The 18,370-nt window shown below is 42.1% G+C and overlaps 1 protein-coding gene across 1 annotated transcript; it reads left to right on the top strand.

The window, feature by feature from the left end:
- Positions 1 to 1,995: 1,995 nt before the first annotated feature.
- barhl1b (BarH-like homeobox 1b) lies at positions 1,996 to 13,691 on the top strand. Its single transcript, XM_066646322.1, has 3 exons — positions 1,996 to 2,550; positions 8,822 to 9,044; positions 11,795 to 13,691. The coding sequence occupies exons 1-3, from the start codon at positions 2,109 to 2,111 to the stop codon at positions 12,099 to 12,101; spliced, it is 972 nt and encodes a 323-aa protein (XP_066502419.1). The 5' UTR covers positions 1,996 to 2,108; the 3' UTR covers positions 12,102 to 13,691.
- Positions 13,692 to 18,370: the final 4,679 nt, after the last annotated feature.

The following is an 18,370-nucleotide window of genomic DNA, read 5'->3' on the forward strand; positions in this document are numbered from 1 at the left end:
TCAACTAGTTTACATAGCAACAGTTATATATATATATATCATCGACAAAAATGAGTATCAGGAAGTAATTGTCATATTATTGTTGATAAACTGTCTATTATTATTTTTTCTTATTTATTTATTTATTCGTACAGAGGCTGTTGTTTTTATTCATTTATTAATATTATTTGTCACCAACTGAGTTTATTATTATTATTATTATTATTATTATATGTGTTTGCGTGTTAAAAATGTACATTTCCATGAGAAGCAGCTGTAGATGTTGCACTAATAACTGTGATGATGTAAGAGAGGTGTTTAGAGGATGAATTAGATTCTTTTTTAAAGAATCAAAATTAGTAATTAGTGAAAAAGAAATCTCTTAAATAAGCCTCGGCTTTGCTTTTATACGAATACAACATCAAAAAGAAAAGCAAGAACCACCCCCCCCCCCCTTTCCCCAACCCAAACTAAGTGGAGAAGTGTATAAAAAGCTGTGGGAGACCCCCACACACACCTCCTCCTCAGTCCCTCATAATAACCCCATTATAAAGCTCCTCGGTGAGGTCAGGAGAGCAAACAGGCTGAAAATTGCCCCGTAAACAGTTGGATCCGAGTCTCCTAATGAACTCAGTGTCTCTTTTAATCAAAGTGAGGGAGGGGTGAGGGGGGGGAGGTAAAGAGAGGGACGGATAAGGGGGTCCCACCACTCTCACTCAGTTACCGCCCCAAAACAGAGCTCAGCCAATAGGAGAACGCTCTGGGGAGCCACGTGACAGGGGCATGTTTAAAAACCCCCCTGCACGCGCTCACTTTTCGCACTAACTTCATTTTTAGGTTTTTCTTCTTTTCCTCCCTCCATCCCTCGCGCGCAGAGGCTGCTCTCCTCGTCTTCAGCAGCGCCTTCTCCTTCTGCCGCCAGCTCTACTTCTTCCCGTCGTCTTCTGTTCTCTTTTTCCTCCTCTCCTCCGTGTCGCGCTGGGCTTAGCACCTGAGAGCTTGAGCGTGTGCGCGCGCGCGTGTGTGTGTGTTTACATCCTCAATGATCCATCTGAAATCTTCTTATAAATAATGCAAGCTAACCGTTGGACTGTAGAGAAACGCCAGGATTCAGACAACAACAACAACAACCGCACAAATCACATTTGTTTTTATTGATTTTTGAATTTTCTTTCTGAAGACAGAGGAACTACAGACAAGAAGTAGACGAAAGAGAGGAAAGGGACAAAGTCAGGAGCCCGAGGGGGACCCTGCTTCGCTACGACCCTCCGACAACAACGCTCTGATTTTTGCAACTTTTTAACGCCGGGAAAAAAATAACTTTTTTTGTTTTTTTTTTTTTGTTTTGTTTTTTCTTGAAAGAAGAATAAAGTTCTCAAACACAGCGTATGGACAGCACTCCGGCTCCTGCTTTGGATTTTCCTCGTGGATGAACCGCCAATAAACTCCAGCACTTGTTATTATTTTATAAACCAATTACCTTTTAATTTTTTACATTTTTGTTTTTTTTGTGTGAATTGAAATTAACGTGAAAATTCAAACTATATCCTCTTACGACTTTAAATCGTTATTTCTACAAGATCAATTAATTAATTCCTCATGTCCTGCTTCAGCGTTTATCAGCGTCATTCAGATTTTTTATTTTATTCATTTGTTCTCTATTAATTTACTGTAACCGCCTTTCATCACTTTATTATTATTCCACCCTCGCCGCCCCTCTTCATCCCCTCACTCCCTCCTCGACCCCTCCATTTCTCTTCCTGCTCATATTTTGAAAAATAAGATCTAGATCAGTTTTAAATATTTAAAACAAAAACTTTTTGTTTTTTTACTAATTTAAATATAATTATCCCTCCCCTTCCAAAGGCTGCATCTAAAGCGAATATTTTAGTTTTTCTTCAATAACATTTTCTTTATTATTATTATTATTATTATTTTTATTTAATTTGCGCGCTTCAATTTTCACCTCTTTTGTTATTTATTTATTTATTTATTGATCATTATTTTGTGTTATGTTGTTAACTCATTGAAGTCCCGCACAAAGCTTTATTTTTTTCCCCTAAAAAAGAAATTAACCGAGAATAACCTCACCTCCCCGGTTCTCCGCGGATGAGCGCGGGCTGCTGGTAATGGAGGTGCCCGGCGCTTCGGGCTCCGCGTTCGGTATCGACTCTCTGCTGTCCCGCGGGCCGGATGGAGGAGGTGGAGTAGGAGGTGCTGCGGTAGGAGGAGGTGTAGTGCTCGGAGGAGGCGCGGTGTGCTGTTCCTCCTCGCCGCTGGAGCTCAGCCCCGGCTCGGACGCGGAACGGGACCCCGAGCGCGAGAGCAGCGCGGGTTCGTTGCCTTCCTCCCCGCCGCCCTCGCCCTCTCCGCGACGGCCGCTCCTCGGCGCTCCGCCGCGCTCGGTCACCTCATCATTCCTCATCAGAGACATCCTCGCGGACTGCAAGCCGCTGGCCGCGTGCGCGCCGTACAGCAGCGCGCAACACGAGCCGAGCAGGAGCCCGGGGAAAGAGCACTTCCTCCTGGACAAGATCCACAGCAACTCCTCCTCAGACAGCGAGTACAAAGGTAACAGCAGAAAAGCACACAGGCCAAATACATTATTATTATTATTAATATTATTATTATTATTATTAATATCCAAATAAAGTCATATATTTGCGGAGTCCATTTTAAAACCGGATGTTCATTAAAGTGCTGTACAACGTGTAAACATTTCTAATAATAAATATAATAACAGTAATAATGATAAAGACAAAAACACAAAACTCTTAACTGATAACACACACACACACACACGTGTTATTACACACCTTAATAAAACAGAGATAATCTCCCAAACCGCCTAAATTAATAATAAATAAAGAACCACGTCAATAATCATAGAAAAGACAACATCAGGAAAACAAAGTCAGCTGTTTTTTTAATAAAAATATAAACACTGTTAATTTATTTATTCGCGGTGTAAATTGTATTGAAAAAGTAAAATATGTGCTCATCAGGAACCTTTAATTTCATCTTCATTTTAATCCCCAGAGGCAAGTCAAACTCAGCGTACGTAAAAAAAGCGTACGTTTTACAGCACTTTTCCGTAAATGCGAAACTGGTACATTTAACGAATAAAAGTCAGACTTGAGTGAGTTCAGAACTTTCACGTCGTTTTAAACGTGTTGTAAATCCGATCGCGGCGTGAACGATGTTGACGTGCAGCTGGAGATTATAATGAGTAATATTAATAATAACAGTAATAACAGTACATTAATAAAACGGACAACATGAGAATAAGGGTCCACGCCCGTGCTGCTTCTGTGTTATACTCCAGAGGAAAAAAAAACTGGACAGGTCTTCACCACGGATCTCAGGAATTCATTTTCACAATTATTTCAACTTTAAAAACCCACTGAATCATGTGGAGAAAAAAATGTAGAGATACAAAAAAACAGGAAAAATAACGATTATCTGTGGGTAGCAAATAAAAATGAAATGATTAAATGCAGCATCATTTAAACCAATCACCTGAGTCCAAGTATTTCTTTGTACTGCAGTAATACTCAGTCACAGCAGAAGAGAGGAAGGGATGAATGTGAATGAACGAGTGAAGGGTATTTGTAGCAGTATGAAAAACACATCTCTTCCCACTGCTGGACTGTACAGTGTCCTCCAGGCTCTTCTGCTGACAGAGATACTACTCCCTGTCCTGTCTGTTTCTGTTAAAGCGTGGATTTGTTTTTCCTTATCTATTAATAATGAATTTTCACAGCACTGCATTTTTTAAATGTGTAAATAAAAATAAAAATTGTGAACGTGCAGCTGGAGGCTGCTTGGTGTTAATCAGTTTGGAACAAACTTTATTATTATTATTATTATTAACCAACCATTTTCAGCACGAATTAAAATTAAATTAAATACACGTTTTAAAGGAACATCATGTGTATTATAATTTTATAACACATTAACAATAAAAAAAAATGCTGTTTCAATAAAAGTTCATGTGAAAATTTGACATCATGTTAAAGATTTTAAGAACTACTGCAAAATACTGGAGATTTCCAAAGAGGAAAATGGAAAGTAAATAAGATTGACAACGTAGAATTAAACCAATACAGTCAACACTTTCAGTGACACTTTAAACAATGAAAAGAAGTCATTGTGAATGAAAATGTAATTGTTTCTGCATTGTTTTTATTGAATGTTGCTGTTGTGTTGTTATTGTTACTGAAGGATTATTCATTCTCATTCTGTTAGCATCTCATTAACACAAGGCCATTCCCACCTTATATCTTTATTAGTGACACCAGCATAATGTAGGCCACACGCGCATACACACACACCCACACACACACACACACAGCTGGGCTGTAATGCAAATAACTTTTACAAAATTTTCCACACATTGAGGTTTAAAAAGCAGTATATGAGAGAGAGTGTTTGCAATCAAACCATTATAATTACAAGGAGTGTGTGTGTGTGTGTGTGTGTGTGTGTGGTTGGGCATGTGAGGATTTGTGTCTGTATGTATATGTGGGTGAATGAGAATGTGAGGTGCATGATAGTGTATATATGATGTATGGGGCATGTGTAACCGTGACAATTGTGTGTGTGTGTGTGTGTGTGTGTGTGTGCATGTGTTTGTGAGAAAGAGAGAATGAAAAAGAAATATTTCAGTTTTGTTTGTGTGTGTGTGTGTGTGTGTGTGTGTGTGTGTGTGTGATGGAGGGAGGGAGTGGGTGCAGTTGTCCCAGTGGTGCTGAGATTTAAGGGCCTGTCCTCCAGTGACACAATTAGGTGGATTATCTGCTCCTCAGCTCCACTCTCAGACCACAGACCACAGCACAGAGAAACACAGCCTCAAACACACCACAACACAGAGAAACACAGCCTCAAACACACCACAGCACAGAGAAACACAGCCTCAAACACACCACAGCACAGAGAAGCACAACCTCAAACACACCACAGCACAGAGAGACATAACTTCAAACACACCACAGCACAGAGAAACACAACTTCAAACACACCACAACACAGAGAAACACAGCCTCAAACACACCACAGCATAGTGAAACACAACCTCAAACATACCACAGCACAGAGAAACACAACTTCAAACACACCACAGCACAGAGAAACAAAACCTCAAACACACCACAGCACAGAGAAACACAGCCTCAAACACACCACAGCACAGAGAAACACAGCCTCAAACACACCACAGCACAGTGAAACACACCTCAAACACACCACAGCCCAGAGAAACACAACCTCAAACACACAAAAGTACAAAGAAATAAAACCTCAAACACACCACAGCACAGAGAAACACAACCTCAAACACACTACATCACAGAGAAACACAGCCTCAAACACACCACAGCACAGAGAAACAGCCTCAAACACACCATAGCACAGAGAGACAAAACCTCAAACACACCACAGCACAGAGAAACACAACCTCAAACACACTACAACACAGTGAAATACACTTCAAACACACCACAGCACAGAGAAACACAGCCTCAAACACACCACAGCACAGAGAAACACAACCTCAAACACACCACAGCACAGAGAAACACAACCTCAAACATACCACAGCACAGAGAGACATAACTTCAAACACACCACAGCACAGAGAAACACAACTTCAAACACACCACAACACAGAGGAACACAGCCTCAAACACACCACAGCATAGTGAAACACAACCTCAAACATACCACAGCACAGAGAAACACAACTTCAAACACACCACAGCACAGAGAAACAAAACCTCAAACACACCACAGCACAGAGAAACACAACCTCAAACACACCACAGCACAGAGAAACACAGCCTCAAACACACCACAGCACAGAGAAGCACAACCTCAAACACACCACAGCACAGAGAGACATAACTTCAAACACACCACAGCACAGAGAAACACAACTTCAAACACACCACAACACAGAGAAACACAGCCTCAAACACACCACAGCATAGTGAAACACAACCTCAAACATACCACAGCACAGAGAAACACAACTTCAAACACACCACAGCACAGAGAAACAAAACCTCAAACACACCACAGCACAGAGAAACACAGCCTCAAACACACCACAGCACAGAGAAACACAGCCTCAAACACACCACAGCACAGTGAAACACACCTCAAACACACCACAGCCCAGAGAAACACAACCTCAAACACACAAAAGTACAAAGAAATAAAACCTCAAACACACCACAGCACAGAGAAACACAACCTCAAACACACTACATCACAGAGAAACACAGCCTCAAACACACCACAGCACAGAGAAACAGCCTCAAACACACCATAGCACAGAGAGACAAAACCTCAAACACACCACAGCACAGAGAAACACAACCTCAAACACACTACAACACAGTGAAATACACTTAAAACACACCACAGCACAGAGAAACACAGCCTCAAACAAACCACAGCACAGTGAAACACAACCTCAAACATACCACAGCACAGGGAGACACAACATTAAACACACCACAGCACAAATAAACACAGCCTCAAACATACCACAGCACAGAGAAATACACCTCAAACACACCACAGCACAGGGAAACACAACATTAAACACACCACAGCACAGAGAAACACAACCTCAAACACACCACAGCACAGAGAAACACAACCTCAAACATACCACAGCACAGAGAGACATAACTTCAAACACACCACAGCACAGAGAAACACAACTTCAAACACACCACAACACAGAGGAACACAGCCTCAAACACACCACAGCATAGTGAAACACAACCTCAAACATACCACAGCACAGAGAAACACAACTTCAAACACACCACAGCACAGAGAAACAAAACCTCAAACACACCACAGCACAGAGAAACACAACCTCAAACACACCACAGCACAGAGAAACACAGCCTCAAACACACCACAGCACAGTGAAACACACCTCAAACACACCACAGCCCAGAGAAACACAACCTCAAACACACAAAAGTACAAAGAAATAAAACATCAAACACACCACAGCACAGAGAAACACAACCTCAAACACACTACATCACAGAGAAACACAGCCTCAAACACACCACAGCACAGAGAAACAGCCTCAAACACACCACAGCACAGAGAGACAAAACCTCAAACACACCACAGCACAGAGAAACACAACCTCAAACACACTACAACACAGTGAAATACACTTCAAACACACCACAGCACAGAGAAACACAACCTTAAACACACCAAAGCACAAAGAAACACAGCCTCAAACAAACCACAGCACAGTGAAACACAACCTCAAACATACCACAGCACAGAGAGACACAACCTCAAACACACCACAGCACAGAGAAACACAACCTCAAACACACCACAGCACAGAGAAACACAACCTCAAACACACCACAGCCCAGAGAAACACAACCTCAAACATACCACAGAGAAACACAACCTCATACACACAACAGCACAGAGAAACACAACCTCAAACACACCACAGCATAGAGAAACACAACCTCAAACATACCACAGCTCAGACAAATACAACCTCAAACACTCTACAGCACAGACAATCACAATCTCAAACACACCACAGCACCTCAAATACACCACAACACAGAGAAACATAACCTCCAACACACCACAGCACAAAGACACACCTGAAACACACCACAGCACAGAAAAACACAACCTCAAACACACAACAGCACAGAGAAACACAGCCTCAAACACACCACAGCACAGAGAAACACAGCCTCAAACACATCACAGCACAGAGAAACACAGCCTCAAACACACCACAGCACAGAGAAACACAACCTCAAGCACACAACAGCAGAGAAACACAACCTCAAACACACCACAGCACAGAGACACACCTCAAACACACCACAGCACAGAGAAACACAACTTCAAACACACCACAGCACAGAGAAACACAACCTCAAACACACCACAGCACAGGGAAACACCACCTCAAACATACCACAGCACAGAGAAAAACAAGTTCAAACACACCACAGCACAGAGAAACACAACCTCAGAAACACCACAGCACAGAGAAACACAACCTCAAACACACCACAGCACAGAGAAACACAAACTTAAACATACCACAGCAAAGGGAAACGTAACCTCAAACACACCACAGCACAGAGAAACACAACCTCAAACACAACTCAGCACAGAGAAATACAACCTCAAGCACACAACAGCAGGGAAACACAACCTCAAACACACCACAGCACAGAGAAAAAAACCTTAAACACATAACAGCACAGAGAAACAGAACCTCAATCACACAACAGCAGAGAAACACAACCTCAAACATCCCACAGTACAAAGAAACACCACATAATACACTGAGCAAAATGCTTGACACTGCTCAGCTTAAAGAAATACAGCCTTACACATTCCACACACAGAACCAGACCTTCCCACAAACCACTGCAGAGAGAAACACAATTCTATAGAGAAGTCCAGGGAATATGTGAGAGTCTATGAATTCAAAGCAGCCAGGTTAAACTGTTCGATAATACCCTGGAATTATGCTGTGTAAAGTATGTGAGGAGGCTCTGAATGAATGAATGAGTCTTTGAGTTTCAAAAGCTCAGAAAAGACCAGGGATTATGCATTCCGCGAAAAAAAGCAAACTGCCCTAAAAATAACTCAAGGCAATTCTTTTCTGTGAATCTGAGGATCTCAGGTGCTGAGTTTAATTGGAGTTTAATGCTGCTTTGCCTGGTTTAGACGGTTTGGAGTAATGTTGGTGTTGTGTTCCCCATCCGTTCATTCACGCTCTCATTCCTGAAGTGTCTATGTTACTGTGTCTCTGCAGTGAAGGATGAGGCCGAGAGGGAGATCTCCAGCAGCAGAGACAGCCCTCAGGTTCGACTGAAAAAGCCCCGCAAAGCACGCACAGCCTTCACTGACCACCAACTGGCCCAGCTCGAGCGCAGCTTTGAGCGGCAGAAGTACCTGAGCGTACAGGACCGCATGGAGCTCGCCGCATCCCTCAATCTGACCGACACGCAGGTCAAGACCTGGTACCAGAACCGCAGGTACAATTACACTGCACACTGCACCCTCAAACACTGCCACTGACGATACACACACTCACATCATGTAAACAGACAACGCACGCTGCACCATACAGACTGAGAATACATTACAAAATCTACACTGCACAGTGTACAGTGACAATATGCATGGCACAAAATACACTGGGAGTAAACACTGCACATTCACATCACACGCTGTACACAGAAACACCGCACAATGACAACACACTGAACTCTGAAACAAATAAATCACCACATTCACAACACACACTGCACCCTGCATTGGTTCAGCATTCAAAAATACAGCACATTACAGTCATTCCTTCCTGCTTTGGCCAAGTGCCAAGTTGATGTGTTTTAATCACGAAAAAACTAATTTATACGTTTGAACTGAAAGTCAATATTGCTTTTCTATGAGAGAAATAATGGTAATAATTGTAAACAAATCCTTAATGCAGCCAGAAAAGAGAACATTTTTGAGAACATCTTTTTATTTATTTTTAAAGTCTACAATCAGTGAGTTTACTTTTTTAACATGATTTTTTTTTTCTGAGTGAAATATGACATTTGGGCGGGACATAAAATGGGCGGGACATGATGCATTTAAATCGTCATTTGATTGGATGAGGTAAAGCAGGTGCTTCAAAAAAATTTTTTTTATTATTGGTTACTGCAGTTTCCACACTCGCTGCCTCTTTGTGACGTAACCACATCATAATGTATTTTACAGGAAGATAAAACAATTCTATTTGATTAGAGTTTATGACGAAACAATGATGTAAACATAGCGCACTGCATTTCTTATAAAAACCGGACAAAAAAACAGCAAGATTTAAAAGCTGCGTTTTGATTGGACGTTAAGCACAGTGTGATTCTCAGTGTTTAAAAAAAAGTCAAGTCCGTTTAAATATATTTGTTTCCAATTTTAAATTTTCTGGAACAATAAAATAGAAAACAACGTACAGCCGTGTGTGAGGAAACTGGACTGAAATCGTTTACGATGCAGATTTCATTTCACAGTGTTGCAGACATCATGCAGAAAAATAATCGTTTTTTACAAATGTTTACATTTCAAAGCGAATATAAATCCATGTCGTGAAGGATGTGAAAAATCTAAATCGAAACAAAAGCAAAAGGAAAAACAACATAAAAACGATACACACACACACACACAAAAAAAAAAGCAGACACATTTTCTGCAGTTTATTTAAAAGATAAACACAAATGTCATTTTTACGTTGGTTCAAAATGTACAGTAAAAATGTGATTATTTTATAATCGGATTTTCCCGCCTCTGAAAAACGTAGAGGTTAAAAACGTATGAACATTTGAACAGAATAAAAGCTGAATTCTAAACCTGTCCCCCATCATTACATTATTATTATTATTATTATTATTATTATTATTATTATTACTGAAAGTGCCATTCCTAGTACAGTGTCCAAAAATGAAACTGATAAATCGTAATCCAACAGCACGAGCCAGAAGGGATGATTTCCGTAAGCTCTTCTCGGGCCTTTTGTCCAGTTAAACACTCGCCTATGAAATAAATACAATAAAACACAACACTTCTAGGCATCAATTATACATCCGCGCATCGGAGCCGTATGAATTATTAACGCCTCTAACTAAACAGTTAGACAATTATTATTTTTATGAATTATTGAGTGGTCAGTGTGCGTCTGCTCTCCGTGTTTTTACAGCTGCGCGAGGAGACAGTTCAGCACCTGATTCTCTGATTTGCGCTGTGTTTAGACGGGGGTTAGCTGAGTGAAGTTGGAGAATGTTTGGGGAACTTTAAGGCACCATATGGCGAGGCGACATGAAGCTGCCAAGATGCAGTTTACCCTCCGCTCAGAGAAGGACACCATCACCGCCGCTCGCTCTTCTTCTGCTGTGTCCTTTTGCATTATTACCACGTTACATTTAAAGAGGGGAATTATTTAAGGGTCCAGTGGACACTGCACCGGACCGGACCGAACCGAACTGCTGGACAGATTGAAACGATTGTTTGTTTTCCTGTGTCACATTAAACTGGGTCTGATCTATAGCTATTTACAGTTCTGAGAAAGGAATAAACATAACATAACAACGATTCGAAATGATCGAATAATTCGAATCGCTGCCGAAATGACTCCTCGTAAACAAATAGTCGATTTAAACCTTTTACCACGTGATTCCTTAAAAGACAGACTTACCGAAGCCCTCCCAACACCGAACCTTTTTTTATATTGTTTTAGATTTATATTCCACTCGTTCCTTCACTACTGACTTTTTTATTGTTTTTTTTTTATTATTATATTTATTTTTTTTTTGTAATATAATTATTTTTATATTATTTTAATTATTGTCTTGTGAAGAAAAGACTCATTTTAAAATTAGATATTAATCCATTTTCTTTAATAGTTCTGAAACATAAATCCCTACAGTCACGTGCAAAAGTTTGGATCAAAAACCCGGTAAAATGTCGTTATTCTTAAAGACGTGCTTTATTAAAGTATAGATTATTAAGGGATTATTACGGCAACGGTTGCCTTAAATATGGCGTGTTTTTGGCACTGGTTCTATTTATTTTCTCGGTTTAAAACGCTTCAAGAAAAATCAACAACAAAATAACAATTAATTAATAGGAAACGTTAGAAACTGTCGTGATTAATGAAGACGTTAATGTGATTGCGCCTGACGTGCAGTTCTGTTTAACATCTTCATTCTCTCTCTCTCTCTCTCTCTCTCTCTCTCTCTCTCCGTAGGACGAAGTGGAAGCGGCAGACGGCTGTGGGACTGGAACTTTTGGCGGAAGCGGGAAATTACTCCGCGCTCCAGAGGATGTTCCCTTCGCCCTACTTTTACCCCCAGAGCCTGGTGTCCAACCTGGACCCGGGGGCAGCCCTGTATTTGTACCGCGGAGCCTCTGCCCCTCCTCCGGCCCTGCAGCGCCCCCTCGTCCCGCGCATCCTGCTCCACGGCCTCCAGGGCGGCGCTAGTGAGCCACCTCCCCCTCCCCCTCATCTACCCCCACTGAGCGGAGTGCTGCCCAGACCCACCCCGCCTCGATGAACAGCAGCACGCGGGACTTCATCTAATAAGGACACTCCGTGCCATCGATGCCACACGCACTGCTCTTAGGAAGCATCAGAATCTATATGAGACTGCTACAACAGCGGCCCCTCGTGGAGACTGTTCAACCTGCTAAACACGACGGAGTGAATGAGTGACTGAGCGAGGAAATGAATGGCTTAGAGACTGTGTGTGTGTGTGTGTGTGTTCCATGAGGTGCGTCTAAAAACGTCTAACTCCGACACTGGCAGCTTTGGACTCTATGAGACAATGAAAGAAAGAGAAAACTATGGAGCCTCCGTGTCAAGGACTCAATGACCTATCAGCATTATGACCCATGACCCGATGACCACTGTCAGTCCTAATTTATTGAATTATTTATTTCCCATTTGTATTTAAATTATATATTTATATAGCGAGTAGGCCTACTGTTTACCAGAGAGAAAGACATTGTTTATTAAAAGACGCAATAATAACCGTAAGAACGGAATGCGAACACATCCGGGGCATATGACGATGATGATGGTGATTATTATTATTATTATTATTATTATTATACGCTAAGCAGAGACAGTCCTGCTGCTTATCGCTGAAAGCCCCTGTGTATAAAATGATCTCTGAGATAAAAGTGAGCTGATAACCGACTGAGCTCTCGGCGTCTTTGAAGTCTGTCTAATGTACAAAAGAGGCGTGTACATAGAAATATCTCCTCGGGTTTTACACCTAGACTTTTCTTTTCTTTTTTTAAATTTCCTTCAGTATTTTCCACAGATGATGATGATGATGATGATGAGGAAGGACACGGCCAGCACGTGCGCAATCCAAACCTCAATCTAAGAACCTCATTAGCTCTAATGGATGATGTTGATATTGTATTAGAATTTGATTTTAAAGCCAGTCAAGAGCAAACAGCATCAGGTCCGTTCGGCGCCGCCGGAGCAGGAGAGACGCCTGAGGCCACACCTTTGCCCCAACGCATTTTAAAGCAGTTACTGTGGAACATCTGGCACACGACGCGCAAAGCGTGCGCACACGGACGGGTACGGCGTAGAAGTCGTGGAAAGGCGCGGAGGGTGTATCTAACAAGTACAAGACGTGTAATGGCAGGGCGCAGTTCGAATGGCGCACAATATGGTACGTAACGGGTGTATTATAGACGCGTAAAGGGCGCACGTAGAGCACTTAACCCGTGCGTAAAATGCGCAGGCGCTTGGAGAAAACGGGGGATTTGTGAAAAGAAATAGATAAAATGGTACAGATACAAAGCTAATATATCAGTTGTGTGTTAAGCAGAACACGGGCCGGATGCTGTGGCCTCACGCTCACCGCCCCAAGCCGACGCTTGAGCAGACACGTGTGCATTATTGTGTATAAAACAGTTGAAAAACTATCTTGTCATTCTTTTGGTGAAGGTGTATATTGAGAATATTGATTTGTGAAGTGATTCTCGTATTTCCAGATGATCTTTTCTGTCTCTAGACCCCCCCCCCCTCCCCCTTGTGCTTTAGCGGTATATGGTCTTTGTAAAGAAAGAAAAATAAAACACTTTACAGCTGCTGAAAGCGCATGAGGAGGGGGGGGGGGCTTGAAGTTAGGAGAATTACTTTTATAAATGTGCTAATAAAGATCTTTCAGTAAATGACGTTATACGTGATTCTGGGGAGGGGGCGTGGGGGGGGGGTTGACTCCTCGGAGCTGGGTCCACTGCCCTGACGCGGACAGGGATCGTGCGTAATGGCACCAAGAACAGAGCCGTCAGGATTAGTTAAGTGGGTTAACGACGAGGGCACTCAAAAGGAGCCGCAGAGAAGAGACGGGTCTGAGCGTCACGTGGTTTAGTTGGTTGGAGGCGGCAGATGCGTGACGTGATGCCAACCCGAAGGACACACGGTTCTAGTGTATAGTTAGTCTTAATTAAGCCTGTACCTGACTGATAACTCGAGCGGGGGTGAAGTGACTGCAGGCAAACGGAGACCAATGACCCCGTGTTCACTGTTCAATCTCCACCACGACTTCTTTTTAAACGACGCTAATATTTTAATGACTTTCATCGTCCCACATCGTTTGAACACATCAGCTGTTCTTTAGCACGTGGGAAAATTAGTTCAGACTGACCAATAGAAATGCTGAAAAAATATATATGTATATAAATAAATAAAAATAAATAAATAAAAATAAATAAATAAATAAATAAAAAGATACGGAAAAAAAACTGGAATCTTTGGAATCAGTTGAATATATAATAGAAATTTAATACGAACAACTCCCAATTCAGTTTATAAAATTAATCAATACAAATAAATAAATAAATAAATAATAATAATACATTCATCCAAAACTGAAAATTCTATTAGTGCCAAAAAAAAAGTGTGTTTGAATACTTTTTCCAACACGACTGTCAGACACTTTGCTCAGAGCTCGCGGTGTTTGGTTAGCATGGGGGATTTAATTTGTCAAAGCTAAAAAAAAAAAAAGTTAATAAGGGAGAGAGGCAGAGGGAGAGTGCTCGCCACGTTAACCTTTCCGAGACTTCCCGAGACTTTCCGAGGGCTTTACACATCATCGCAGCAGCTTCATCCAGCGGCGCATGTTTTAAAGTTTAACTCCACGAGCTCTTATTAATAGATTAGCTCACAAATATCACTCTAATCACCATCGCACCCAGCGGCTCAACATCTGACTCCATGACTGTCTCATAGCTACAGCGCACCTCGGGAAAACTGGATAGCAACTGACAATTTCCACTTAGCACTAACAGCAGCAGAGTGGACACACACACACACACACACACACACGGCTCTGGGCAAAGGTCGGAGCCCCCCCCCCTGGTCACATGAAGTGCATAGTTGATTTTTCTGAGTGAGGAGTTCACACTCCTCTACAGAGGACCGCTCCGCTTTAGAGCGTGTGTGGGCGTGTGTGGATGTAACACACCGGGGACTAAAGCACTTTAATGTGCTTTTATTTTGATCAGTCAATGGGCTAAAATCTGCAGAACAATGCAACAAAGTCGTGATTACGTTTGGTTTATTAAAGAGAGGGAGGAACAAATAAAACATCAAATGTGCCCTGGACAATGGTACATCCTTTGATTATTATTATTATAATTATTAATGGCCCCACCATTTTATTACGTGCAGCTAATAACAGTGTAATTAAATATTAAGAACAACAGCGTAACGACTGGGGACGTATCCCGGATGGATACAAAAATGCACATTTAAAAAAAACATGGTTCTACAAGGGTTTTTTCATTTGTTTATTTATTTATTTATTTTTGAGTAAAGACAATGTTTGTTTGTTTGTTTATTTTTAAACATATTTCAGATAACGAATGTGCTGTATAGTTTTCTGTGAAGCACTTTCTAAACCATAAGAGTTCTTTCACTAAACAAAGCTAGACCTGGTCTCTTTTTATTTACAAAAATGTGGCTAATACACATATATATATAAACCGGAAGAGCCGTTTCACAGTGCGAATGATCCTTACAGAACTCGTGGTTAAAAATATAACCAAAAGAACCCTTGAAGAACCAGTTTATTTAAAAGTGCAGTAATAACTAAGGTAATTACATGGTAACAATCAAGAAACATTATGTAATTACACGAGTAAAAACTGAACAGACACATATAAGCATTTACAGAAGGTGTATTACCGTAATCCCTGTGAAGAAGTGGATACATCACCAGTCCTTACACCGTTGTTACATGTGTGTTCTTAATGTTTAATAACACTGTAAATAAACAGTGTTAATATAAAGGGAGCCCTTAATACTCCACTGTTTTACGCTGAGTTTATGAGTGGATTTAAAAATGATCATAAACATGGAACGTTAAATACAAATTTATTGAATATATAAATGTAGCCTGTGCACATATTTGGATACTTTTTTTCAGGTGATTTTCCTGAAATAGTCAAAAGTCAAATCAAAATTCACTATGTTACAGATCAATTCTCTCCTCTGGTAGACTCCTCCTGAAAGGGTTCCTATGGTCAGAACTCCTATTCCGAGTCTTAATAATCAGATGGACTTTGCGGACAGGGATACTGGCCGTTGCTATGGTTACGCCAACACGTGAAAGTCAAGCTAAGTTTTTTTTTCTGAAAAATAAATACGCTTGTTTTGAATTGTACGGGTGATGACCTGATGACCGTGGGCAAAGGTGTGTCCCAAGGTGAGCCCAGCTCTGGTTCCGGAGGACGCACTGACCCAGGCCTGTTTTGAGCAGGGCGTTCGGGACCGCGTGCGCTGTAAACTCCGCCTAGCAGCGCTCATCACGGCGTGTCCATAACCAACACAGGATGAAATATTAATGGTCACCAGAGTGTGTAATTGTTTTAAGTGCCCTAAATGATCCCATTTGGAAAATGGCATTTGTTTCCATCCCCCTCCCCACCCTCTCTCTCTCGCGCGCGCGGTGCTGCTCGCCTGTTCTCTGCCAAAGACGCTCCAGCAGCTGGTCAGCGGGGCAGTTGGGGGGCAGTTGACGGAGGAGGGAGGTAGGGTAGAGAGGGGCAGCTGCTCAGCGGAACAGACCCCCCTCCCCTCCGTCCCCCTCCTCCTCCTGCCCCTCCCTTTCTCATTCTGACCCCCCTGCGCTTAAAACTGCCCTTAGATCGCGCGCCGTGTCCGACACCGCCGCTGAATGGCCACATTAACGAGCAGACAAAAGACAGTAATGGCTTTTAATTGAAAGTCGATAACGGGGCGAGGATGGAGCTGCACGGGTAGCCCATAGCACAGCGGTTTTTTAAAGGCTCGTGGCACTGGCCTCTTGCTGATGCTCTCGCAAAAGTTTGCACAGCCCTGGTCAGCAAGGTCAGACTTTTTTGACACGTCTGTAAACAGAAAATTGCCCACGCGGAGGCAGCCTCTACAGGAAGTTAACGTGGCGTTAGAAATGACATTTCACGTTACAATTTATTTTAGAATGTAATACGCATGTAATAACAAAACGTTGCAATTACCCATAAATTACACATCAGTTTCCTTGTTGTTCCAGAGTATTTGTTTACGACTTGCCCCTGTAACTAGTGATGTAATATTAGGGCTATTACGTCAAAACGGTGCTGTGGTTGTGCTGAATTTTATCGTAATTTTGAAAAATACGGCTTCAACTTAACGATGGAAATTAGTTATATATTTATACACTGCATTAAAACACAGCTGGTGTTGGCAGTGGGTGTGTTATGAGCTGGTGTTAGATACAGAACTTCTGGACATCATCCACTGACCAATCAAAGACGTAAATGGTGTGTTGTAGCCACATCACTTCAGCAGTGTGTAGAAATATAAACATTACGACTGCTACAGGTGCAATTACTGGATAAATATTTACTCAACAGCGATTAAACTGACATTTGTTAGAATTGATAAAATACAGCTTGTTACCGTATTATTACCATCTTATTACCTTATCAAACGCTTATTACCGATCTGTAAAATGCTACAGAGTGTTATGTTATGGGTTGAGTTTCACATGTTTAACCCAGACTCATAATAAAGAGGGATCTTTTGTCTTTGGCACAGGGCACGCTTTATGACTTTTGCCCAATTGTTAACACCCCCCCCCCCCCCCCCACACACACACACACACTGAGATGAGCATACACACATATGAAGACAGTTTAAAGCAGTGAAGTAAATGGACCAGGGGTGCGAGAACTTGTCACTAAGCATGAGATGTCCCTGTCTGGATAAAAGTCCCGCTGCTGAAAACCAATAGCCTCCACAGCCCCGTGTGATCCAGGAGAAAACCCCTTGAGCTCATCGCGCGCAAAGCTGCTGTAGACGCGTTAAAACACGCGCAGAGGTTTTTGCATGTGAAAAGCAGAGAGCAGAGGGGGTGCTTGGTGCTTCCTTTCTGCTTGTGTGTGTGTGTGTGTGTGTTGGGGGTAAATCCTCGGTTCTGCGGCGGGATTGAGCCCGGCTCGGGGTTAATGAAGTGCGGGGCTGAGTGGCGCTGAGCTGCCCAGCGCGCGGGATTAGAGCTCAGGCGAACACAAACCCACCGCACAGCCGCGCAATGAAGAGGCAATCAAAGCGCTGTTTGCCTTCTTCTTACACAGAGAGACTGTCTTTATTTCTCTCTTCACCCCAACAATCTCCTCTCTCTCTCTCTCTCTCTCTCTCTCTGACAACAGTGGTATAGCATTAGAAACGCTGTAAAATTGGGACCCCCCCCCAGAAAGGCTCCATGTGCTGAGAAGCAACAGAAAAGGTTTGTTCCTCTTTAACAAACACACCGCGCCACTGCTTCATCCAGTC

Source organism: Hoplias malabaricus, chromosome 15, assembly GCF_029633855.1.
Source record: "Hoplias malabaricus isolate fHopMal1 chromosome 15, fHopMal1.hap1, whole genome shotgun sequence".
Taxonomy (NCBI): Eukaryota; Metazoa; Chordata; class Actinopteri; order Characiformes; family Erythrinidae; genus Hoplias; species Hoplias malabaricus.

Bases quoted from the DNA above. Each gene is read 5' to 3' on its own strand.
- barhl1b (XM_066646322.1), top strand. From the start codon at position 2,109: ATGGAGGTGCCCGGCGCTTCGGGCTCCGCGTTCGGTATCGACTCTCTG. The intron at 2,551-8,821 runs GTAACAGCAGAA...GTGTCTCTGCAG, and splicing joins CTCAGACAGCGAGTACAAAG to TGAAGGATGAGGCCGAGAGG. The intron at 9,045-11,794 runs GTACAATTACAC...CTCTCTCCGTAG, and splicing joins ACCTGGTACCAGAACCGCAG to GACGAAGTGGAAGCGGCAGA.